The sequence below is a fragment of the Rousettus aegyptiacus genome, unplaced genomic scaffold, assembly GCF_014176215.1.
Source record: "Rousettus aegyptiacus isolate mRouAeg1 unplaced genomic scaffold, mRouAeg1.p scaffold_m13_p_5, whole genome shotgun sequence".
Classification (NCBI taxonomy): Eukaryota; Metazoa; Chordata; class Mammalia; order Chiroptera; family Pteropodidae; genus Rousettus; species Rousettus aegyptiacus.
This window is the reverse complement of record NW_023416308.1, coordinates 5,414,269-5,439,557: the sequence shown is the minus strand read 5'-3', so window position 1 is coordinate 5,439,557 and position 25,289 is coordinate 5,414,269. Positions and strand designations below refer to the sequence as shown.

Below are 25,289 nucleotides of genomic sequence, written 5' to 3'. Positions count from 1 at the left end.
AGCCATGAAAGGTTCCCGGGCTGTCTGGGCAAAGGGCTCTGCGGGGTTAGAAGTCAGTGTATCCAACGGGATGTGAGAGGTGGAAGCCGCTGGACCACGCGGGCTGGAGTCAGATCGCCAGAGTGTGGAGTGTGGGCAGAAAGTCAGTGATGACAAGAACCACACCATCCTGCCCCAGGAACAGCGCCCTCTGAAACACAGGGCGGTCCCCGGGCCTGTGTGCCAGGCCCAAACGACACCTGCTGCCCCCTGAGCTGGCTCAGTGACCCTGATCTGGCTGGCCTCTGAGCTCTCACTGTTCCATGCTCTATTAACCCCGTGCCACAGTGTCCTTGCTCCTGGAGGGCGGGCTACAGTGTCCCGGGAGGCCGCGGTCCCACTTGAGGCAACCCCGAAGTTCTCCAAAATGCTAGCCCAGAGAGCGGAGTTAAAAGAGCACACGTGCCCTTTATGGAAAGGTGGCTGCCCTAATGCCACGCAAGCGCCACCCGGCCCGGGCTTTTAAACATAGCAGCGTCCTTTCCGGATGGCTTTATGGAGTACGGCTCGTGACAGCCCTGTGAGAGCCTCGGCAGGACACTCAGGGCGCCATTCTGCCTCTGACTTCCAGCTGCAGCTTCAGTTGTGGGCTCTATCTCCTGAAGCGGGTTCCAGTGTCGAGGGACCTGGGTCCCACACCCAGGCCCCCACACTTCTTTGTGGCCTTGGGTAGCCACTGGCCTTCTCTGAGGCTTTGTTTCCATATCTGAGAATTATGATAAAGATTAAAGGTGATGTGCATAAAAACTGCTTAGTATACAGCCTGGAAAACAGACAACACTTAATAGATGCTGGTTTTACTATTATTAGTTATGATCTTCAATGCGCAAAGCACTATGCTGAGATGCATAAACCACAGCCCAGCTCACTAGTTCTAGAGTAAGAAAGAGACTAAGAAAAGGGCGGAAGGCAGGCAGCATTTTGAGGAGGGAGAGTGAAGAAGGGACAGGTTTGTGCAGGGCACCGGCGAGAGGAGGGCTCTGAGGAGGTGGTGGCACTGGCTTCAAAAGGATGAGCAGGCTGTTGATTGGCAGAAGAGGAAAAGCGGGCAATGTGGGCCGAGGTATGAGAAAGAGCCTGGTATAATCAGACAACACTCATTGTCCCTCCAAGTCCAAGGTTGTAAATACAGGACCCACGGTCCAAGTCCTTACATGCACTTGTGTTTTTTATTTCCCTCAGGTTAAAAAAAATGTTCATTTTGAGCCAAATTTAAAAATCAGATTTCATATAAAAATCAAGATTTCCAGTCTGTCCAGAAAAACTGGAAAATGTGGCCACACGGGCTCACATTCCACGTAACAGCAGCACCAACAACACAAAGAGTGCTTGAAGTATGCCGGGCACTGTTCTAAGTGCTTTACACACACTCAGCCTAAAAATCCTCACGAAAGCTCTATGAGTTGGGTGCAGTGAAGCGATGGCAAAGGTGTAACAACTGGTTATCTGGTGAAAGAGAAAAAACCCTGATTTGTAGTGCTTGCCGATTTCCACGGTGTACATATTCCCGCCATGGCCGAGTTTAAGCTCTCAATGGTCACTGACCAGGGGGCTTGCTGCATGAGCCTCTTCAGCACATCAGCAATAGGTGCAGATATCATATCTACTTCCCAGAGGAGGCAACGGAGGCACAGAAGGGTCAAGCGGCTGGCCCAAGGTCACAGAGCGAGGAGCTGGGCAGAGCAGGGATTTGGAGATGGGCAGCCTCACTTAGAAATTTGTGCTCTCAGCCCCACAACGAGCTGCCAGACCAGACTGCCAGTCTGCCCCAGATGAGCAGGGGCTGCTCCCTGGGGGGCACACTTAGTCCCTGCCTGCCTCAGTCCCCACTCCTCCCTGTCACCTAGCTGGTGCCTGTGTTGCTCATTCAGCTTAGCTGCAGGGCCCATGTGGGCAACTGAGCTTGCACCCCTACACTGGGGTATGAAATGTCACTCCACCCGCAGCTTTTCCCCCTACTTCGGGAACCCCACCAGCTACTGGACACAAACAGAAGGTACCCAGGGCGGCAGAGAACCAGCTTTTCCTCTATCCCAACCCCATCCCCCTGCACCTGACACAAAACGTCAGAGCAAACCGTTTAGCTCAAACGCTCCCCACTTTTCTTCTCCATTCTCTTTGCCAGGAGCACTAACAAGCATCAATTTAATGAAAGCAATTTTTTTTCTGTTCTGCTCTTCCCCTCCTGCCACCCCAAATGATAAAACTTGGAAACAACATGATTTATAGGGGGAAAGGATCAAACCCAGCCCACCTTCAGTTGGATATGCAAATGTTGCTGCATTCCCTAAGCTCTGTTGGGAGAATGCACTTCCACTGCTCAGGGGAGGGGTCTTGGATGGGGAACCCCATTTTCTTTGTTGTTTCTGAGAAAGGCAGCCCTTGTGAAACCCCCATAACTCTCATCCTCCCAGCTGAGAGCCTAGGATGGCAGCAAACGAGCGAGAGGCATACATTTGGTGAGAAACGTGTAAATAATCAAGTGTGAGCAGATTCATGTAAGTAATTTAATTACCTTGCACAGCTATGAAATCTCTTGGTTTCCGCTTCCATTATTAATGATGAATGTTAACTATCAGAGGACATCAGCTAAGGTTTCCTGACATGCTGTGGGAAGGGGTTTTAGGTGTCCCCAAAGGGCCATGCCTGGTTTCTCACTGATCAGGCTGGTTCCTGCTTCCCCAGATGATCCCCCTGCACATCTTAGAATGGGAAGTACCTCATGATGGAGGCACCGAGAACCACCTACCTGAGAGTAGATTTCTCAAAAAACACTGAACATGAATGTGACCAAGCCTCTAGATCCAACTGCCTATGCATAGCAAATACAAGAAAGAGGAACAAGTTAAACCACACCACAGGGATGTGATCAGCAAAAATCTCAGCTTGAGGTGAGATGACTTGCCCAAGGTCTCACAGCCAGTGGCGGAGCTGGGATTCAAACCCAAGTTTACAAGCACAGCACTCTCCTTGGACTGCATAAGAGGCTAGAGAAAGTACTGCTGGGCTTCCCAGAGGGTGGTCAAGGAACCAGAACAGTGCAAAGGCAAGGAGGTCATTTCTACCAGAAGGGGAGAAGCCCCTCATCCTGCCCTCTCTCCAGGATGGCTTTCTTGGTGCTTCCTTAACCAGTACTAAATTCAAATTTCTCGAATAATGAATATCACTGGCTTAACTTGAGACCAGTGTTGGCCCCTGGTGCAATCAGCTTAGATTAGGGGAAAATCTTCAGGAAAAAAATGGGTTCAGAGAGGGAGCTTACAGATTAGAAGACACAGCAAAAGTCACATGACCAATTTGTCCCCACCTGCTTGGGCTTTAGCCCAGAAAGTAGTATACCTCAAGGCCTTTCCAGCTTTAAAACCAAAAGTTCTCCATCGCAGGTACCCTCAGTCCAGGGCCAAAACAGCAGTTAGTTGCCATACTTAATAAGATGCACATCAACCAATCCCAACGTGTGGATACAACCACACATTAGATCAAAAAACAATGAAAGAAACTGAGGAGGCAGTCAAGGACAGTGACGCATTGCCGCGATAGCTGATATCAAGAAACTACTTCTTAAGGAAAAATATGGAACTGTGTGTGTGGTGTGGATGTTAACTAGACTTACTGCGGCGACCATTTCACAATATATGTGAATTCTGAAGCACTGTGTTGTACCCCTGAAGCTAATATGTCAATTATATCTCAATTTAGAAAAAGAAACTACTGTTTAAAAATTTTAGGTAAGATGACACTGTGGTTATGTTTTAAAAGATATTTTATTTTTTAGAGCTATGAACTCAACTATTTACAGGTGAAAGAATACAATGACTTAGGTTTGCTTGAAGTAATCCAGGGGGCGCAAGAGGGAAGTGGCTATGAGCAAACAGTTGTTGAAACTGGGTCCATGTGGGTTGTTATTTTATTCTCTTTACTTTTGTGTGTTTAAGGTTTTCCATAATAAAGAGTACCAAAAAAAAAAAAAAAAAGGGAAGGAAGAAGGCAGGCAGGAAGGCAGAGAGAGAAAGAATGTTAGAGGATGTTAGAGAAAGAGAGAGGGGGAAAAGGAAGAAAGGAAAGAAGGAAGGAAGAAGGATTGATTCCAGGAAAATATACATTTTATGAATCAAATCTGACCTCTCAAAATTCAAATCTGATCTAAAACATGAGTTAGCAAACTTTTCTGTAAAGGGCCAAGAGTAAAGATTTTTGATGTTGAAGGCCTTATGGTCTCTTGTCACAACTACTCAATTCTGCCCTCGTAGTGTGAAAGCAGCCCTAGATAATATGTAAATGAATGGGCATGGCCACGTGCCAATAAAACTTTATTTACAAAAACAGGCAGGGAGCTGGATTGGGCCCATGGGCTGTGATTTGCCAATGCCTGGTCTCGAAGGGTACCAACTGGATTCACCTCCACCATTTACTTGCTGTAGTGACCTTAGGAGAGTCACCTAACCTTTCTGAGTCTGTTTTCTCCTCTGTGAACTGAGGATAATACTAAGAACTACACCCAGAAATAACGAGGTGACGAATGAACGGAGGAGCTGGGTCCATGGCAAAGTGAGCAGGCCTTCAACAAACAGCAGACTGTCATTGATGTGTCACACCTGCTAGAATGTTTGTTCACTTAGAGTAGCATCTGGCATGTAGTGGAAGCCCAACAAATACATGCTGAAATCATGAATGATTGTCTGCCTCCATCAAATGAAGACAGAATGGATGAACATGGTCTTCTTACTACTTTTCAAAATGTCAGGGTCTCTTTATTTTGTACCTTGAAAAAGGAACATTTAGAACAGAGACGTCTTAGCTCTACTTGTCCTTCTCTATACTACATGGAGTCAGCTCCTAAGGAGAACTTCCTAAGAGATAGTACAGCTGCGTTTGCTAAAGCATCAGAAAACTTTCAAGGTGACAGCTTAACTCTAAGGGGTGGTGCAAGGAAGTAGGCTATCCCAAACTCTGGAGGTAAGTCATGGAAGCAAACTGTTCCACTGGCCCCCTCAAGGGGCTGGTCAGAGACTGGAACATGGACTAGAGGTGCCATGTTGACCCAACATGAGAAATCTTCATCTGGTCTTGGCTGCCATCTTGATGGATTGGAAATAAACTGTCAACCACTGGGGCAGGGCTCACTGGTTTTGAGTCTCCTTCCATAGAGAACCTGAGTGGGGTATGTAAGGTCTTGGTGTACTCCAATCATGTGGAATAATGAAGAAAAGATGGCTCAGAGCCTGGCATGAATGGGCAAGAACTGGAAGCAACTCATTTTCAGCAGCATGAATTTCTTCCTCTTGATTCTGGGCAAAATATAGATGATTGATATAGCTAGTTTAGATCTGCACACCTTTCTAGACCCTGAGGTACATGGCTGTCTACCTGTGTGCTGATAATTTATTAACTACTCCTCCAGAAGCAAAACACCAAATGTCTGAAGGGACCCAGCAGTAACTCCAGTATGTGAAGTGGCCAACTGAAGGGGTAGATGAGAGGCAGAATGAAAGAACAAATGATAAGAAACTGGATGAGGCTGATGGCCAGACTCCTCCTCTGTGATTGCCCTAAGATTGGCCACAATGGCTGGTGTTTGTACTGAGGCATCTTTCTGTCAATGGCTGATTGCACCAGGGGCTGACACTGGTCTCGAGCTAGGCCAATGTTATCCCAGGAGTTCAAATTTGAGATTGGTTAATTTTGATCTGTCCAGGTTAATAGCTTCAGTTACTGTAGGGTGAACCAGGGGCTGAGATGACCATTATGGGGGGGGGGGCACCTTCTATCTATTGTGTGTGAGAAAGCTGGCCTACAGAGAGGGCAGGATAAGAGGCTTCTCCCTTTGCAACAGAAGTGACCTCCTTGCTTCTGAGCTGTTCTCGTTCCTTGACCAACCTCTGGGAAGCCCAGCTATACTTTCTTTGGCCTCTCATTCGATTGTCTCAGGAAAAGTGCTGTGCTCATGAGCTTGGGTTCAAATCCAAGCTCCAGTACTAGCTGTGGGACCTTGGGCAACTCACCTCATCTTGATGGGCCTCGGTTTCTTCATCTGTAAAATTAGGAAATACCAATACTGCCCTCCCAGGACTGCTACGAGGATTAAATGACACAACTGTGCACCAGGCATACAGTAGATGCCTCACAAATACCACCACAGCTAACATTATAATAAATTTTCACACAGGCTAGCTTGGGTGGATTTTTGTTCCTTGCACCCAAGATTTTTTCTTAAAGATAGACCTCCAGCTGCCCTTGGCACTGACACCTTCCATTTGGGAGGCTCAGGGTGGGCTAGGGGTCTCCTTTCTCCCCCCACCAAGGCTAGAGACAGCACCTTGACAGAAAGGGAAGGCACACAGGGGTGCTGCATGGCTCCTGACAGTCCGGGCAGCCCCTGCAGTCCCGTTCCCCACCCACTCACTGCGAAAAGCAACAGGCGAGGCAAACAGATGGCAGAGAAATGGCTTTTTCCCTCTCCCCCTAAATAACAAGATGGAAAAAAAAAAAAAAGAAAGGAAATGAACAGACTTCCACTGGCTAGGAGATCAAAGAGAAATGGCCATTTTCACCAATAAACTCTGCTTAAACACCGTCCCTGCGCACAGGCACATGATTGTTCTGGGGCGGGACTGGGAAGGGTCCTCCTTGCTATTGCCTATTGATGAATCGTTAATTTCTTTTTGTTTCCCGCTCCGGCGTACACCGACTCAAGGTGAGAGAACGCAACTGGGCTGCGACTTCTCAGATTGATAGATTGCGTTTCTGTGCTGGGTCCGTTTCATGCTTGGTGACTTTGCAGCAAAGCAATTATCACTGTGGAATGCATAATGGCCTAATTAATAACTAATGTCAGCTTGGCCTCTGAGCCATGATTATACCTTAGCAAGCCGACTCTTTTTTTCTTTTAAACATTCCTAGAGAAAAATATTATTATAATTGACTGGTTAAATTGTCAGAGTGTCCCTACCCCATGGACACACAGTGCAGCAGGAAGCGTGAAAGCCTGGAATGAAGAGGTGTTCCACTGCCAAATGCTGTGTGACGCTGCTCAGCGCCTGGGCATCTCTGAGCCTGTGTGTCTGTACCTGTAAACAGCTACCTCTCTGGAACTGAGTGGTATTCCTGTCACGTTCCTGTCACGAAACCTACGGCACTTAATAAATAATGGTTAAGGGCAAGGAATATGGAGCCAGGCTGCCTGGGTTTAAATTTTGTCTCTGTCACTTACTAGCTGTGTGGCTTTGGGCAAGTTACCTAACCTCTCTGTGCCTCATTCTTATTTATAAAATGTTGAGAATAACAATATCTACCTTACAGGATGGTCATGGGGAATAATGAATGACCTGGTATCTGTAAAGTGTTCAGAACAGAACACAGCAGGAGTCGTAGAAAAGTTCGCCGAGATTACCATCTCAACATTCATTTAATAAATATTTATTCAGCACCCATTGTGTGTCAGGCACCATGTACGACCCAGGAACATAACAGTCTACAAAATGCTCCCTCTCTGCCACTCCTCTGCCCCTACCTCAGGCCAGGACACCAGGGCTGCAAACCTCAAGTATTCCAGATCCTGAGTCAACCCCCTTTCCATCCCACAAACCTCCAGAGGGGTCTTTCCAGAACAGGCTCCTGGTCATGCTGTCCTCATACACAGAAAGACTCCGCGGTGCCTCCTCTGCCCACAAGATAAAGCACAGACTTAACTCAGTGTTCAGGACCCCACTGTGCTGCCCAAATGTGTTTCCTGGCCTTGTCTTCTCCTAAACCCTCCCACAGAGCATAGCTCGAGATAGGCTTAGTGTCGCCACTCACAAAACCATTGAAGAATTATTTTTCATTTACGCTTTCTGTGTGCTCTGCATTGTGTTGAGCACTCTACACACACGGCTACCTCATTTAATCCTCGTGGCAAACCTGTACACTAGGTACCACTTTACTGATGAGGAAACTGAAGCTCAGAAAGAGGGGAAGGGACTTGCTCAAGATCACTCACCCATCTGTCAAACTAGGGCTCGAACGCAGGTTTGCTTGACACCAAGGCCTGTGCTCTTATCACCACACCTCATTCTCCATGTTCCCTCCCGCCCAAGTCTTCCTAATCTGAGGGGGGGCTTCATCCCCACTGGGAAGTCTTCCCTGATTGCCTGCCTACAGAGTAATCGTTTTCTTCTTAGCATACCTAGGACATTATGCTCCTATTTCACATTTGCTTTTTCTTCTTAGTGGACAGTGGGTGTGGGCTCCCAGTGAGTGGCTTGGCCTTCTTGTTGGACAGAGGTAATTTTTTCTCTCGGCCAGTCTAGTGCAAAGCAGGGCACACAGTAGGAACTTTAGAACACCTGCCAAATTGTTAAACATCCTTGCTTTGCTGCCCCCTGGACTTGGAAGGACTCTTGAATTCCACTCTGCTCACCTGTCCAAAATGTACTGATGCTAGTATGTGAAACGCTCTGTGTGCCAGCTCCGTCCTAGTCCCTTACAGCTAATGAGACCATTAGAGACCACAGTGCAGCAGATAACCCTGATTATTACTCCCCTCTTGGGTACACGATGCTAGGCTATATTCCCAGGCTCCTTTGAAATTGAACATGGCCTTGTAACTTAGTTTTAGCCATGAGTACATGGGCAGAAACGACGTGGCCATTTCTAGTCCGGCCCTTGAGAAACTCCCATGAGATCCACCATGTTTATGATTTTCTCTTTCCTCACATACCGACTAAATGAGGGGACTCTGGGATGCAGTGAAGAGCAGAGCCAGAAGACAGGAGACGCCTGGATCCCTGAATGATTGTGTGGAACACAGCTCTCCTCCCATCAACCAACACTAGACTGTGATGAGAGTAAGAAATAATCTCCAGTTGTGTTCAGTGTTGTTGTTACAGGAACAAGCTGCTATGACTAATGCAGACGCATGCTGTTCGAATCCCTTCGAAGCTCTTCTACTTCTTAGCTATGTGATCTTGATGTCTCAATCTGAATCTGTTTCTTCTTTATAAAAGAAACACAATCATATCTTAAAATTCTCTAGAACATTCCCCGACATTCCCAGTGTCGGATAACCAGCCCTGAGGGGTGCACCCAGTTGGTGCTCAAGATATGGAAACCCACCCTTGTGCCCTGGCCCTGCCTCCTGTTTCAGTCTCTGGATCTCAGAGCAGGGCTTGTGCTTGGTTCTGGGACACAGGACTTGGCTGATCTTAATCTTCACTTGTCCCCACTAATACTTGGTTTTATGTATTTTAATTGAGTGTTATTATTTTGTGCTTGTGCTGGGAATAATTTTTATTACAGGGCTGGAATTTACAAATATCAGAGAGGAAATAAATAAAAGACCTTTGTTGCAGTGTGGGCTCTAGGGCCAGGGGGGAGGGTGGCCTTTGAGAGTGGGAGGCAATGGGGGCCAGTCTGCCAGGTTGAGACTGGCTCAAGGTGATGCTGTGTTTGGCAGGGTAGATCTGGGGGGGAGGGGCTAGAGACTGGGGTACAGATGAAGGTCAGGGGATTCCAGCTACCTTTCCTTGGCTTTCAGCAGCTGCAATTCCCATCTTTCCTCCCGCCTTAGGCCATTTGCACATGCTGTTTCTTTCACCTGGCATGCCATTCTGCCCTTTCTGTGGCTAAAATGTTCCTACTCTTGCATCAGGTCACAGGTCACTTCCTCCTGGAAGCCTTCTCTGACATCCAGGATTCTCTCATAGCCCCATGCAGCTCCCTGTCACAGCTCCTGCTATAGATGGTAATTACATATACACTTGTGTGAGTGTCTGAATTATATCTGTCTTCCCCTAGGTCAGTTCAAGAAGGGAACAGGCTTTGTTTTATTTGTGCCTGTGCCTAGAACAGTGCCTGGCACACAGAAGGTGCTCTGTATTTGTTGAGTAAATGAATGAATGAGTAAATGAATACCTAAATCAATTCAAGCTCTCCTATTCCCTGCACACCTAAAAGCAGGAGTCAGCAAACCTTTCCTATGAAGGGCTAGGTATTATTTTGGCTTTGCAGGCCATACAGGTTCTGTTGCAACTTCTCAGCTCTGCTGCTGCGATGAGAAAGCAGCCATAAGCAACACATAAATGAACACGCATAGCTGTGTTCCAATAAAACTTTATTTATAAAAACAGACTTTGGCCCGAGGATCACAGTTTGCTGACTCCTGTCCTAAAGTCTGCCCTTTGCAGCTTTGTTCTCACCTGGTGCCAGGATTACTTCCAGTGGTATGCTGGGGGCTGGCCTTTAGCAGCTTGCAAAAGCTGACTGCCAGATTTTCAGGAATTTTGCAGCTGGTTGTTAAACACAGCCAATATTAAAAATTAAGTTATATAACCCTATAATTATAATAAATAAATTATATTAAAAAATAATGGTACCTACGACATGGACGAATCTTGAGGATGTTATGCTGAGTGAAATTAGCCAGTCACAAAAAAAACAACTACTGTGTGATTCCACTTATACGAAGTACTTAGAGTAGTCAAATTCATAGAGACAGAAATTAGAATAGTGGTTGCCAGGGGTGCTAAATTAGTGTTTAATGGGTACAGAGTTCGAGTTTGGGAAGATGAAAAAAGTTCTGGAGATGGATGGTGGTGACAGCTGTACAACAATATGAATGTCCGTGATGCCACTGAAACGTACACTTAAAAATGGTTAAATGGTGAATTTCAGGTTGTGTATTTTACCACAAAAATTGAAAAAGGAAAAAAAAAAGAGAAATACATACTCGGTACTCATCACTTCCTAACTACTGGATTACATTTTACTATTCTCTGTGCTTTGAGAATATTAAATCGATATGATGGAAATACTAAATATGAGATGCTGCTCCTGCACATTTCTTAACTCCGTGTTGGCAGCTTGACTTGGCTACGGTGGAAGTATTTACACCACGGAAAATGGCAAATGCTACAAATCAGGGCTTCCTCAGCCGGTTGTGCCACACTGGTCATTTCTGTGTGTCTGTCTCTTCTATTACATGGCAAGCTTCTAGGGCAGAGAGTCTCAAACATCAGAGTCACCAGCACAAGCTTTCAAAATCCTGATACCCCATACCAGGCTAAGAAAGGTCAGCCACTCTGGGGTGGGTTCGGGACTCAGTATTGTGTTTAAAGCCCTCGGTAGATTCCAATGGGCAGCCGGGATTGAAAGCCAGCAGGCTTTTCTAAGGTAGAGAGTCTAAAACCTCGATAGGCACATGAATCACGCAATCACTGGGGGACCTAAATGAGGGGACTCTGTTAAACTGCGGATTCTGATTCAGGAGCTCTGTGGGATGCAGGTAGGGGGCAAAATTACATTTTTACTGAACTGTGATATAGATGCTGCCAGCCCATGGGCCATACTTTAGAACTCACCTTTGAGTCCTACTTTAGTTTGTAAATTCCTTTCAGCCAGGTAATCACGTGGGCTCCCCACACCCATGCCCCTGAGATAAATAAAGTGGATGTTATAAGAACCCATTTTATAGGAAAGGAGGCTGAGGGTAGAGGTGAAGTGACTTGCCTAAGGTCACACAGCTAGGGAGTGGTGGTGGGGTTTGGACCTGGTTTTCCAAGACTAAAAATTCAGTTCCTTTGCTGCCTGATTGGGGCCACTCTGGGTCTGGGGATTACATGGACCTGAAACAGCATCTGGGCCCTTCCTTCTCCTGTTTGTGTGACCTTAGGTAGGGTTTTCACCCTCTCTGGGCCTTATTCCTACTGCTCAGGTCATGGGGAGGGTCTGACTGTGATACTGGATGACCAAAGGCCTCTTGCAGGGGCCACCTCACAGAGGACACCTACATCCAGGAAGGTTCCTTCTCCAGTACTTAACTTGGGGTCGGCACTCCAGGGCCCCCACCCTGGCAATGACCTGAGGGGATCACGCAGTCCAGTCCTCTGCCCCTGAGCTAGGTCAAAGAGAAGGCAAGTGTAAAGTCTTTCTGGGTATAATTGCATTTTCCCTTGGCAGCATTCGGCGCAACCACGATTAGTTAATATACTGTGGGATGACTTCCTAACCATAATCATCATAATAATCAGGATAATCATAGCCTCTGACACCGATCTAAGCTCTCTTTGCATCAGACACCATTTTAAGCCTTTACTTCTAGTACCTCAGTTAATCCTCACATTCACATTATAAGGTAGGGGCTACTACTAATCCAATTTTACAAATTAAGAACTCAAGGCATAGACTGAAAAACAACTTGCCTCAGTAACAAAGCCAGGATTTGAACTCAGGCAGTTCGATTCCAAAACTATGTTCCTGACTACTGAACTATACTGCCTTTCAAATAATTTACAGGCACAATGCAATGCCCATGTGCACATCCCTCATTGTATGGTTAGCTCCCCAGGGACAGGGCCATGTCTGACCTGTTCCCTGTTATGTCCCCAGAGTCCTGCACAGGGTCTGGTTTGGATAGTAGTGGCTCGATAAATAGTTTCTAAATAAAGGAATGTGGGCTGGTTTTATCTCTCCCATCCCATATCCTGGCCACATGAAACTTAATCAGAACCATGACTGGCATTGTCACTGACGGGGGTGTGTCCCCAAGGCTGAGTACCAGGAGGATAGGAAGAGGATCTGGGGCTGCTCACTGCCACATCCCTGGAGGCTGGTACTTACTCTGGTATTCAGCATGTACCAAATAAATGTCTGCTGCAGAGTGAAGGTCTCAGTGGAGCTGAAAAGGGAAGCAGGGGTGTGCACATGTGTTCCAGGGGAACTGTTTGAAGGGGAAGGGGTGACAACGTTAAATAATCATGATCCTATGGCCCTGTCTCTGGGAGGCTTACGTTGCATCAAGCTCTTTACCTGTGTGAAGCCTCCAGCTCCTAGGTGGTAGGGACTGTTAATGTCCCCATTTTATACCCAGGGAGACGAGGTTCACTGAGAACCCTGGCAAAGGACAGACCTGTGATATGAACCCCGGTCTGTGCAACTCAAGGCTTTTTAAATTTCTATTCCACTGCAAGTGCCAAATGAATAACTGTGTTCACCTTCTTACTTTCTCAACATTTAGCACAGTTCCTGGCACACAGTAGGCACTCAACTATTTCTCAAACACAAGTAAATGTTTACCACCTCAGCCCGAGCACCTAGTGCCATGCCGGACACATAGTAGGTGCTCAATAAACATCGATGAATGGATGCGTGAGTGACTGTGTGACTGGCCACATGTCCCATGACACTGGCGTGGCTGCTACACTAGCTTCTGCTTTCCTCCCCCAGCCCCCAGGCAGACGTGCGTACTGAGACGCTCGGCCGACAGCACCAGGAGATGGATGCGCTCCCCGCGGCCTCGTCTCCTCACTGACTGGCCCCACATGGCCTTCCACAATGCAGTCCATTAAAAGGCTTGTAAATTTTCATACATGAAAGCCGGCCATGGCGTCAGCACAGACTAATTGTTGTTAAATGTGCGGGAATGTTACCGCCACGACGCTGGAGCGATCATTCTTCTCAGCTCGGCCCGGACGCCGGCCCATTCCTCTGCAGGCGGAAAGCTTACAACGTTCACACGAGGCCAAAAAGCAATTCGTGTCAAAAAGATCAATAATATAAAAATAAAGCATGAGAATTCTAGTTAAAGGGAATGTCATATAAATATGTGGTTCACGTCCATGATTCCAAGATTAAAAAAATCAATCAATATTGTTCTTTAGATGATGTTATTTCTAATGAGAAATACCCGGAACAACTGCAAATAAGTGCTTAACTGGGGGGAAAAAGCATTAATAATTTACTTTATAAGGCATATGATATGGAATGAAAGAGGATTGCTGCTGGTTCTTAATTTGGTTGTAATATGGTGTGACAGTTTCAATGATGCTTTGGTGGGTTCTTAATATTAAATTCAGAAGGATGTTCAGCTCATTAGAAGTTTTTCCTCAAGCTGGGCAAGGTAAACCCAGAGGGGCAAGACTGAGTTATGAGAGCCAAGGAGACCTGCACCCTTGATGTTATTAAGTCATCAGAAGGGAGGGTGTAGAGAGAGTGTGTACATGTGCAAGCCGGAGGAAGTAAGGCGAGCAGAAGTCCTCGTTACATCTGACTTAGGCTGCAGGTGACACCCTGTTTATTGAGCACTTACTATAGGCCAAGTCCTGGGCTGGGTGCGCAGACCTGCATTTGAATCCCAGCTCCCAGTATAGGGTAGGCTTCCCTGGCAGGTTCTGTTTGAAAAAGCTCAGCAACGACACATTTGAAAGGTACGGGTTTGGCTGAGCAATGAGAACCTCCCCAGCTCTAATCACCTGCAAACGTCCGATTCAGGCCCTGAATCTAGGATATATATCTTCAGCTCCTCTCGTATCCCCTAGGCCCTTTGAGAGGCTCTATTCAGCCCTCCAAGGCTGAAGTTTGCCTCTTTCATCATCAACCCTGCTGGTGAAGAGCTGTGTGTGCTTGGGTAAAGCGACTTCGCCTCTCTGAACACCTGTAAAATATACCAGCAGCACCTCCCTCACTGTGTTGCTGAAAGGTGGTGATGCATAAGGGGCAATGCTGAATGCTCCACAAATGTTGCTGGCTGGTGACCCAGCTTGTGTTACTACTCGCCATCGTGTGCTGGGTGCTGAGCCTCAGTTACCTCACCTGAGAAATGGGGGGGAGAGCAGAAGCCTCCTCATAGGGCTCTTGCAAGGAATCAATGTGACCAGGCAAGTCCCAGTTCGTCTGCTAGCATGCCACCTGAAGTTGAAGGACCGCTCTCTACATGCTTGCCTTTGTTCTGGGGCTTTTCAAGTATTGACCCATTTAACTCTTCCATCGAATCTATGAGCTGGGTACTATTATTATCTCCATTTCAAAGCCAAAGAAGATGTTAACTAAACTTACTGTGGGGATCACTCTGCAACATATATAAGTATCGAATCATTATGTTGTATACTGGTAACTAATACAACATTGTAAGTCAATTAAACCTCAATTTAAAAAAAAAAAGAAGAGGGGGGAAGGTCAAGGAAACTGAGGCCCAGAGAGGTTGAATGACTTGCTCAGGGTTAAACAAACAGGAACTGGATGAGCCAGGACGCAAGCCTCTGCCAGTCAGCTCTGGAGCCCACGCTTACCCTCACTGCTCATCTTCCTTGGTGGGTCCCACTGGGCAGTGAGGCCACTTCTCCCCAGCCTTGCCAGCTGGTAGGACTGTACATGTCTAATGTCTGATGTGGCACCGAGGGGACCCCACTTACAAAAGAAAGGTCATGCCAGTGCTGGCAGCGACAGAGAAAGGGTAGTTCGGGGTAGAGAGAGAATTATGACATCAAAGAGCAAATAATGATAAAAGGCCAAAAAAAAAAAAAAAAGGTTATAATTAAATTGCAGCTCACAGGGAAGTATAGGAATCCTGCGGGCAGGTGTAGGGTAGGAGAGGAACACAGGGACCAAATCGGGACATGGCATGCAGGGCTGGGTGAGAGACTTGGGGCCCAGGCCGGGAGGGATGTGCCGTCTCCAGTGATCTGAACCTCCATGTCCTTCTCAGGCAGCTCAGCTGCAGGAACATGAACTGGCCGCTTGGGGATCTTGTCCAGGTTAGGACCCCTTTTCCCACCTGCAACTGCCTGGGAAGGAAAAGCAGGGAGTCCTTAGTGTCTGGGGTTGGGAGAGACGGTGGGAGAAAGATGATGACTTCAGGCTGTGGGAAGTGAGCAGGGGCTCGAGTTGGGGTGTGGGGTCAATGAGGAGGTACAGGGGTACAATCTCCTGCTCTCAGTCATCTTTGCTCCCTGTACTTCACCGTGCCATCGGATTAGCAGCTAGGGGGATCCTGCTAAAACCGGAATCAGAGCTGGTTCCTCCTCTATTTTGAAGTCTCCCATAGCTCCCACCTCATTCAGAGTCATAGCCAAAGCCCTGAAAATGGCCCCAACGCCCTGAAAGATCTAGTGCATAAAGACGACTAATGCTAAGTGCCATGCTGGATAAATGTAGGGGCCATGCTGTGGTGGGAGGCAGGGAGAGCTCAAAGCCTGACCAGGGGGTTGGGTCTTTCAGGGAGGAGCTTCCTTACTCCCTGAGTATGTGACATTTGAAAACAGTTAATCGGGCAAAAAAGATGGTGCAGGGAGGACATTCCAGGCAGAGGGAACAGCAAGTGCGAACACGCTGAGGAGTGAATGAGCTGGGCCACCTGGCCAAGGGGAGAGGCGGGCAGGGGCCAGATGGCAGGGGGACCCACTGGCCTTGGCTCTCTGTCTTTAGGGCTTTCTCTATCCAACACCGCCCCCCAACCCCTGCCTGAATTCTTATGCCCCCTTAGTTCTTGCCCTGCCTCAGGTACATACTTGGACAATGGGTAGATGTCGGTTATCTCCCTGAGCCTCAGTTTCTTCATCTGTAGAAAGGGGATAATCATAGAACTACTCTCTGATAGAAACATCATGAAGAACACATGAAATTACCATTAGAAAGTATGTGGCACAAAGTAGGCATGCAATAAAAGTCACTTCAGGAGACTTCTCTCACAGAGGCAGGGCCAAGTGCCAAGACTGACTACTTACTAACTGACAACAAAGGACAACTGGGTCTCGTGATGCCCAAATCAGGAGGTGGTATGTGGGCGCCTTGGCCTTTGCTCTCTCCTCTTCTTTCGTGTTGGTCTGGCCAGGCTCTGATCAACCACCAGGATGCTGGCAGGCGGATGGGTCAAAAGAAGGGAACGTGCAGCTCTCTGCCCACTGCAAGTGAGAGGGACTCAGGGCAGGCTGAGTTCAGCACCTTTGGCCGGTGAGGTCTGCAGGGAAGGGTCTGCGGTGCCCCGGACCACAGCAGGTAATGATGCCTTACAGCTTCAACAAGGGTGGCTGTAAAACCCATGTGAATCAGACTGGCAAGGTATCCTCACCCCACTTTACAGATGGCACAGTAGAGGGTAAGTGACTGTAACTAGAGTTATACTTATCTATTTGCTGACTGACTGACTGAGTCATTCGTTCACCCAACAAACGTCCACCAAGGCTGAGAGCTGTCAAGCCAATGGGCACGTCACACTTCGTTACTAACAGGGCGGCAGGATGACTGCAAGGCCAGCTAGGGTCTCTACTTGGTCCTGGCACAGGGCCATTTCCACTACATTCTACTGGTCAAAGCAGACTCAGGCCAGATTCAAAAGATAGAGACACAGGCCCCATCTCTTGATGTCAGGACACAACACAGGCGGGCATGGGGTGGGGTGTTGTGCAGCCATCACGGGGATGGGTGTGAACTGAAGCTCTGTAAACAAGTGGAACCTCTGGGAGGAAGCTCTCCACGTGACTCCTGGAAGTAGTTTCAATCACCGGGACTGGCCTCCAGGGATACTCCTGAAGGGCAGGAATGGTGTCTTACTACCTTCTGACCTTTCACAGCCTTCGACCTAGAGCCTAGCACACAGCAGGTGCTCCACAAGGATTCGCTGAGTGGACTTGCAAGGTGCCAAGTAGAAGGGTGGTCCTTCTGGGTGTTGTACAAATGCTTGCCCTCTCCTACACAAAGAGGGGTCAATTTGGCAACAGACTGTTACCTTCCCTGGGCCTAGTACTTAGAACACCACGTGGTATGCAATAGGGTCTCCGTAAACGTTTGCTGAATGAATAAATGATTGCAGGGGCTCAACTGATGATGAATACATCTCTTGGCAAGTGGCATCTCAGTCTCCGCTCTAAGCTCTAAGAAGGTGGCCATGTCACAAAGATCCTTCTGACCCTGAGAGGGCACGGACCCGTGTGACCGAACGCACCCACCACGATGAGAACAAATGACTCACCGGCGACTTGGAAGAGGATTTCACTGGCCCTCATGCAATCCTGTAAGCTGTCACAATTTACAGACATGAACAGTGGCTCAACGATATGCAGTCTCTTGCCAAAGTCACATAAGCAGTGTTAGGGTGAGACTCAGACCCTGGTTATCTGACCACCACGCTCTCCTGCCTTCCCTGGGGTTTCAGAGGCCATGTCAGCCCCCTATGTTCCCAAACTGCTGTGTTTCTATCAGGCCCAGGTGAATGCATCTGTTCCAATTCAACCAAAAGGACTTGCCATCTGCAGGCCACACTCCCTTCACGGTGAAAGAAGGAAGCACAGAAAAAACACCCAGCAGTGGCCCTGCCTTCTTCCCGCCTGGGCCAGTGCACACAATCCTCAGAAAAGTTTCACCTCTGGTTTAGCATAACAAAACTTTTAATTTAGATGTTTTCATCTCTCTCTGCAAGTAAAAATAAGTTTAAAATAATGACTGTAATAAATGAAGGTAATTAATTGTAGTTTGTTCCTTTACTGTCTAGTCAGCTTAATTTTACCTTTTCAACTAATAATGAGAAAATAATTTTTGTGCTCGGAGGGTTAATGATATGTAACTGCGAGAACTGCTAATTGCATGTTGCAATCCATCCATCAACAACCCCATCTGTGCGACTTGATTATGTTTGCTAAATTATTGCTTTGAATTATCTTTCATAAAGCAACTTTTGTAATTAGCGGGGCTTTCGTCTTGCTCTTTTCTCTGCGAGCAAGGATATTCAAACTTTGGCCATTTCAAGCTGTCTCCATTAAGCCACCTTCACTGGCTTCTTTGTTTCCCTGAGCAGGGGGAATCAAGGCTGTCCTTTAAGCAATCAAGGCGGAGAGGAAAAGCTTCCTTGATTCACAGCAGGGCAAATTCACTTCCTCTCTGCCCCCCTCCCACCAGCACGCGCCCGCACACACATACAGACACACAAAAGGAAAGGAAAGGAAAGAAAGAAAAGACGCACACTCATATATAGTATGAAAAGATAAAAAGGGTGCCTAGATTCTGTATACACTGCGGCTGGCGGAGTGAAATTAAGGGATGAACCCGAACATGTTATATTTCAACAAGAGGCCTGCCCTGGGGAAGAGGGAAGGACGGTATGATATTCAGCCCTGGCGTTTTATGGGCTAGTTTATGTGACTCGGGAAGGTGTTTGCCTCAGGGAATATTCCTGGGAGGTGATTAATGCCCACTGGGGAATCCTCAGCCCTGAGCCCAGAGCCTGGGAGATCGTGAGAGGGAAGCAGCATAAAGGATGAACGCTCATTAAAAAAATTAAAATGAAAATCAAATTTGGATTATGAACGGCCTGTGTATGCGCAGTTTGTTCTGGGTGAAGAAGATGCTTTTTATTAACACCTTTCTCTGGCGGCGTGTCTCCCCTGAGGCGCGGGGAGGGCCACGGCTGCTGCAATGGATTAGTCAATAGATCATGAGGAAAGCAGGAGTTTCGGGAATAAAACTCCAGACAAATGTAGTCTTTTTGGTACATTAAAGGGACAATGGAGAGCCCTCTTAAGAAAATTAACGAAGTTCTTTGAAGATCCCCAGCTTTTTAAACAGTGTCTATTTAACATGCCGCACGAGTTTGGTAATGAGAGATCAGCTTTGTCTCTCCTTCTGGCCCCCTTAGACTTTCTCTCCCCCTACACTTCCTGAGCACCAACTGTGTGCCGGACACCCTGTCAACTGTCTCCATGCCACTTACTTCTTTAAATCCTTACCGTTGGCCACATTTGCCAGAGGAGGACAGCTGTAGCTCTGGGAGTTTAAGGAACTTCCTTCCCCCAGGCCGCACAGCTGGTGTAAGCAGCAGGGCTGAGTCTCAAGGCAGACCTGTCTGAGTCCTATCTTCGTGTGCTTCCCACCACCCTGCACTTGGGTCTTCTCTGGATCATCACCCAAACCTGACGTTTAACTCTTTCTCCTACTGTAAAGATGACATACGTCACGCCTTTTTCCTACAGTGACAGAAAGGCTCCTTCTTTTGGATAAAAAGCCCTGAAGATCTAAGAAAGAGGCAGATTCCAGTTCTGGCACAGTAAAGGCTAAATAAACCTATATTAGAGGTCATGATAATAGGAATAACAAAATAACCAAGACTCCTTATAGGCAATGCAACGTTCTGAGCACTCCACGGGTATAATTTTGTTCTTCCTCAATCACAACCCTATGACACAGGTGTAATTATTATCCAATTATACAGATTTTAAAAGAGGCACACATAGGTCAAGTAAATCCCCTAAGGTCAAACAGCTAGCAACTGGCAGAGGCAGGACGCAAACCCAGGTGGACGCGAGTCTGCTCTTCACTCCGCAGAAGTGCTCTCTGTGCCAGGCATCACATTTACCCGCTTCCCTGCATTACATCTCAGTTCCCCCTCAAAACAACATGAAGAGATCTGCAGTGTCTTTATCCCCATTCAACAGATAGGAAAACAGAGACTCTGAGTGGTTAAGAGAAGCTCTACCACACAAACCAAGCAATGGGACAGCCGAGAGAGTGACACTCTGTACAAAAAGCTCAATGTCTGTCTCTGGGTTGGGCAGAAGGATCAGCTGCTTGAGAGGGCTTGTGTGCTGGGTGACCCTCAAAGGACCAGGACTTGGCAGATGGGGACCTCTTTTTTTAAAAAAACACAGTCATGACAACACATTCCCAACATCATTGGTCTTTTTTTTTCTTTTCCTTTTAGCTCAGGCACCTCACAACCAAATGAATCAATATTGAATGGCCCTATAAATAAATAAGCACATCAGTCAACTCAGTAATAAAATGAAGGGATGAAAAATATGGAAATCAGCGACATTTGTGTAAATCCAGTTATTGTTTACTTTAATATTGCCTTATGTGCTTACGCGATTCCAAAGAGACAGATTTAAAGTAATGTGGCGCTTGGCGGATGACAGACTTAAAACATATCTCTGCCGGTAAGCTCTGAGAAGGGCCAATCCTTCCAGGGTCCTGCCTGAATCCAGAGGAAGGCTGCGAAGAGCCCCCTGAAGATGGAACATTTGAGAAATGGCTTCCCCTCCACTCCCCTGCCCCAGTGGAATTCCATTCTTTTCCTAGCCTACCACCTGTAACGACCAGACAAGTGGAGATTCTCAGAGTCCTGGTCACAAAGTCAAGTCAAGAAGAAAAAAGAGGGAGGTCCATCCCCATCCCAGGCCCCAGGGAGGCAAGAGAAATGACTGGCTGAGAACAGCTCTGCTGCTACCAAAGGAACCAGGTAGAGCCCGATGGGTGGACAGAACAGAATGTGAACAATGTTGCCTTTACACTCAGATGTTCGGCTGGTAGAGATTTCAGGACAGGCTGGTATGTGTTTGGACTTATCTGCAAGGCTGCCTTAGATAATCAGAGCAGAATGCCACGGGAGAGCAAATGTTACTGAGTCCAAACCTCCAAAAAGGAGAAACCAGCCTGGAAGGTGAGGTGGTTTGTTCAAGGTCATAGATATTATGTGTAGCAGAGCCATTGTAAGGCTGGGTTACACGTAGGGAGAGAGAGATTTTGGGGGCTCAGACACTGGAATCCCATCCAACATAACAGAGAACACACACTTATCACAACACTGGCTGATCTGGAGAGAATGGGGCAGAGATGTCTCTCCCAAACTCCAGAGGCAGCTGGCCTCCTCTGGCAGTTCTAGTGGGACAGGAGAGGGAACTGGGTTTGGAATGTGCCATGGGCTTTGGGTCTTACCTCAGCTTGGAAGCTTTTTAATACAGGAGCCACCATCTCCCTGATTTCCTGAAAAAGAGATCAAGGAAGAGTTCACCACAGCGCCAAGTGGGACACCCGTGGCCCCGCGTGCAGCTCACCGTTGTTCCCCAGGCCAGCATTTCCCAACGTGTCCCATAGGACCTGCGCTCCATGGAATTTTGTAAGCGTTCCTCATGTATACGTCTACACACAGACAGACACACATCCACATACATCCACACCGCCCCCCCCCCCCCACCAAGGGGACATATCAAGCCCAACATCAAGTTTCTTCCTTACAGGACTTTTTGGAGCATTTAATATAACGGATACTGGGAACTTCTGGAAGAGGTACAGAAAAAGTAGCATTTCACAAATGGATTTGATTATGGAATGCTCTTCGATGCGAAGTAGCTGTGGGACTGGTGGTCCATCATGGGATACTCTTTGGAGCAGACACTGGAGAGGTGACCTTAATTTTCCACACCCAGGGTCATGTTACCAAAGTCCCTTCATGAAAACCTTCTGTTTTTTAGGGGCCGTCTCCTTCGGATGGCCATCTCTGTTCGTCCACCCAGCATTTTAGCAACATCACTCCGTACTCATCTCTCCTTCCTTGTCAGAATATGCAGTTTCTGGGAACTTGGCTGGGTTACCCCTCTCAGCACCTATCTCAGAGGAAGAGCACTGTAAATGTTTGATGAACTCTATGGCACTGGGCTGTGTTCAGAAGGGAGCCTCCTATTTCTGGACCCTAATTTCCTGCCTTTCACAAGTGACCTTGAGGTTCCCAGCCCCAAGGGCTCACGGGGAGTCCTCCCTAGCATGCAAGAGAGAGGCTTTTAGAACCAAGTGTCTCAAGATTCCAACCCTAAATGCTTCAATTTCCTCTCAGACCCACTGATGACTCCCCCAACTGTTGTCAGCCATGGCCTACAAGAAACCCCTATAAAAGCTTCTGCCCTGGAAAAGATCCCTCTTCTGGATCCTGGGTTCCCCTCCTCACTGACTATGTCCCCCAGGGCTTCTCAGAGCCACTGACATTTACGCTGGGGATCTTCAGGAGGGACATAGGAAGCACAAGTGAACTTAGTGGATCGGATCACAAGGAACCACAGGCACGCGGGCTGAGCAATGGAAAAGGAAACATGAACACCTAGGTCACAGGTTGTAAACTCAAATGTTGGCAGAGGCCACGGCAGGTACACAAGGGAGGCAGGCTGGGAGGTCATGTGGCAGATCATTTGGAGGAACTTAAGTCTAACAAGGTGGCAGCTGCTCTGCTCTTTCTGGTGACTGTCAAGTGGTCATGGAGCGACCATGTGGCCAGATCTACCAAATAGTTCAAAGATACCAGAAATCCAGTTTAGGGGTAAAATCTTCTGAGATGCTAAACGCTTGGCAACTTCTTGTAAAATTTACAAGACTTTACACACTAAATAAAATTTTTGGGCATGAAACTTCTGGTTCAGGTTCAGGAAATATCCGTGTCAGAAGGGGGTCAGGAACAAACCCTCCAGTCCCTGGAATGTACCGAAAGAGAGACCGAGGCCCCGAGTGGGGCTAGCTTGCTCAAGGTCCTGCAGCGCGGAGTGGCACAGCTGGGGTCCGATGCAAGTCGACAGACTCCCCAGATGAGCTCTTCTCACAACCCCACACTCAAGTGAGTTTCGGGGATTCAAACTGAGGCTCCCTGGGAGGGGTTTGGCGGGACTCTGGGCCAATGTCCTGTCTGCTTTAACCCTTGGAGAAAGATGAGCGAAGGCACCAGCAGGACATGAGCTGGGCACCAGCCAGATGATGTTCTTAAATAAAGCTCTGGCGTGACTCTCCCCACCAGGAGAGACTAGTTCCAGAAATGACAATTTTCAGAGGCACGACTATAATAGGAATGGAAACTTATTCCCCCTAATTACATAATTGCATAATTATGCAGTATTAAAATTATGTAAGCCAAATTCGAGGCTTAAAACCTGGCCTGGATTTCCCTCCTCACCTGGGGACTCCCATGTGACCTGGGGAAAGGACAAGATGGAGGGCCGTGAAGATCCAGGGTGCTTTCATCTCTGCTCTGGTACTCATTCTGGGCAGAAAAATCAGTTTAAAGCAGTTTAAAGACCAAGCTGTTCTCTGTTCTAGGAGGGAAGGGAAGTTTGCTCAGTATCGCCATTCTCAGCTCCTGGAGTCAAACCAAAGGCTTGATTTGGCCATTCTGAAACCCTGACATGTGAAACACACTCAGAGCTGAGATTCCCACCTCCTCTCTAAGCACATCCTCCCTCAGCTCCCTAACCTAAGATTTCTTCCAGGCTTGCTCCACGGACAAGTTCTAGCTAGATCCCACTTCCCTTTCCTGCCTTGAAGAACCAAAGATATTTATGACTTGTGCAAGGAGGATTTCACAGCTAAGGGACCGACGACTTCTCTGCTCATGTGGCCCAATTCCTGGGTGGGCCTGCCTCTTCTCCATCTTTGTATGGATCCCTCCACCAACAGCAGGATGCCGACAGGACCCCTGGATGATTCCAACAGGCAGAATGGAATCACCATCACCAGGTCTGATTCCTCCAGAATGCTGGATCCTGTTCCAGCCCCCCTCCAAGATCTAAGCAACCCTAGCAGGTTCGGATACAGAGCTCAAATAACCTCTGCTGACCAGAGAAGCTGACCAGTTGGCTTTGGGGGTGGTCTGAGTCTCTTTCCCACAACAGCTCTGATGTATCACATCCCTGCCAACATTATATGGACTGAGAAGGCTTTATTTTTCCTATTTGTGTTTACTTTATCATTAAAAAAAGAATAAGAAGCAGAAGACTGACAGAGGAGCGAAAAGGAATTCACACATTCACCACTGTAAAGAACAGAAACAAGTCCTTTCTAGTCCCTTACCCTGGGGGGTCTTTACATTGCTTAGGGCTGGTCATTATCTGGACCACCCTCATGGCAGCTGGGAAAGACAAAGCTGATGGCTGGAGTTGTAAGGGTGGGGGCAGGGTTGGGGGGTGGGGGATGAATTGAGGCAGTTTCAGAGATGGAGGGAAGGACCTAAGGAGGTGGCTATAGCTGTCATCCTCCACACGCCAATGAAAAAGTAAAATAAAATCAAGAACTCTAGACGAATTACTTCTGCCATAAAGGCCAAACATCTGACTTAGATATGAACGCGGGGAGAAAACAGATGTCTAACAGTTGATTTCAGTGGAGAAGCATCCTGCCCTCACTTCAGACAGCAGCACTGAGCACTACTATACCAAAAAACCCCGAAAAGTTGGAAGCTGTAATTTTTCTTCAGGGCTAATTAGCTTCTTTTCTTGTTAGTCACTTATGTCTACGGTTTTCAAAATATAGTTTGAACAGAGAAAAATCTGCATTCCTACTGAGTTAATTCTATAACAGCAAATATACTGTACCTCAGGTACATTTTTCTTAAATTCTCGGCGGAGTTCAATTAAATGTTTATGAGAATGTTCACTCTCCTCCTGCCGTGCAGACAGCTCAGAAGCGACGGAATTAAGCTCCTTCTGGAACAATAAAAAAAAAGAGAGAGAGAAAGATTTTTTTCCCCTCCTTTTCCTTTTTAATCATTGTACAAAACAGCATTCCAAACAAGTTTTCTTAACTTACAAAGCTGAGAAAAGACAGAATATTGACTCCTGGCACAAATGAATAATTTACGAAACTGGGGATGCAACCGAAAAAATCCAGGACGGCTTTTCATTTTTTTTTTTTTTTTTTTGCTGGTCGGAAGTCGGGTCAGATCAATAATCTCCCATAAAGTTGGGTGGAGTTGTTTTCTT

At 47.3% G+C, this 25,289-nt stretch overlaps 1 protein-coding gene across 12 annotated transcripts in view; it reads right to left on the bottom strand.

Moving 5' to 3' along the window:
- CUX2 (cut like homeobox 2) overlaps nt 1-25,289 on the bottom strand; it is a 330,271-nt gene that overhangs the window by 92,319 nt on the left and 212,663 nt on the right. For all 12 annotated transcript variants that reach the window (XM_016149701.2, XM_016149704.2, XM_016149703.2 and 9 more), the window contains 2 exons: nt 24,903-25,013; nt 21,493-21,540 (listed from right to left, as the gene is read on the bottom strand). In XM_016149701.2, coding sequence (XP_016005187.2) covers nt 21,493-21,528 — 36 coding nt within the window. In that variant the 5' untranslated portion in view covers nt 21,529-21,540; nt 24,903-25,013. The remainder of the gene's footprint in view (nt 1-21,492; nt 21,541-24,902; nt 25,014-25,289) is intronic.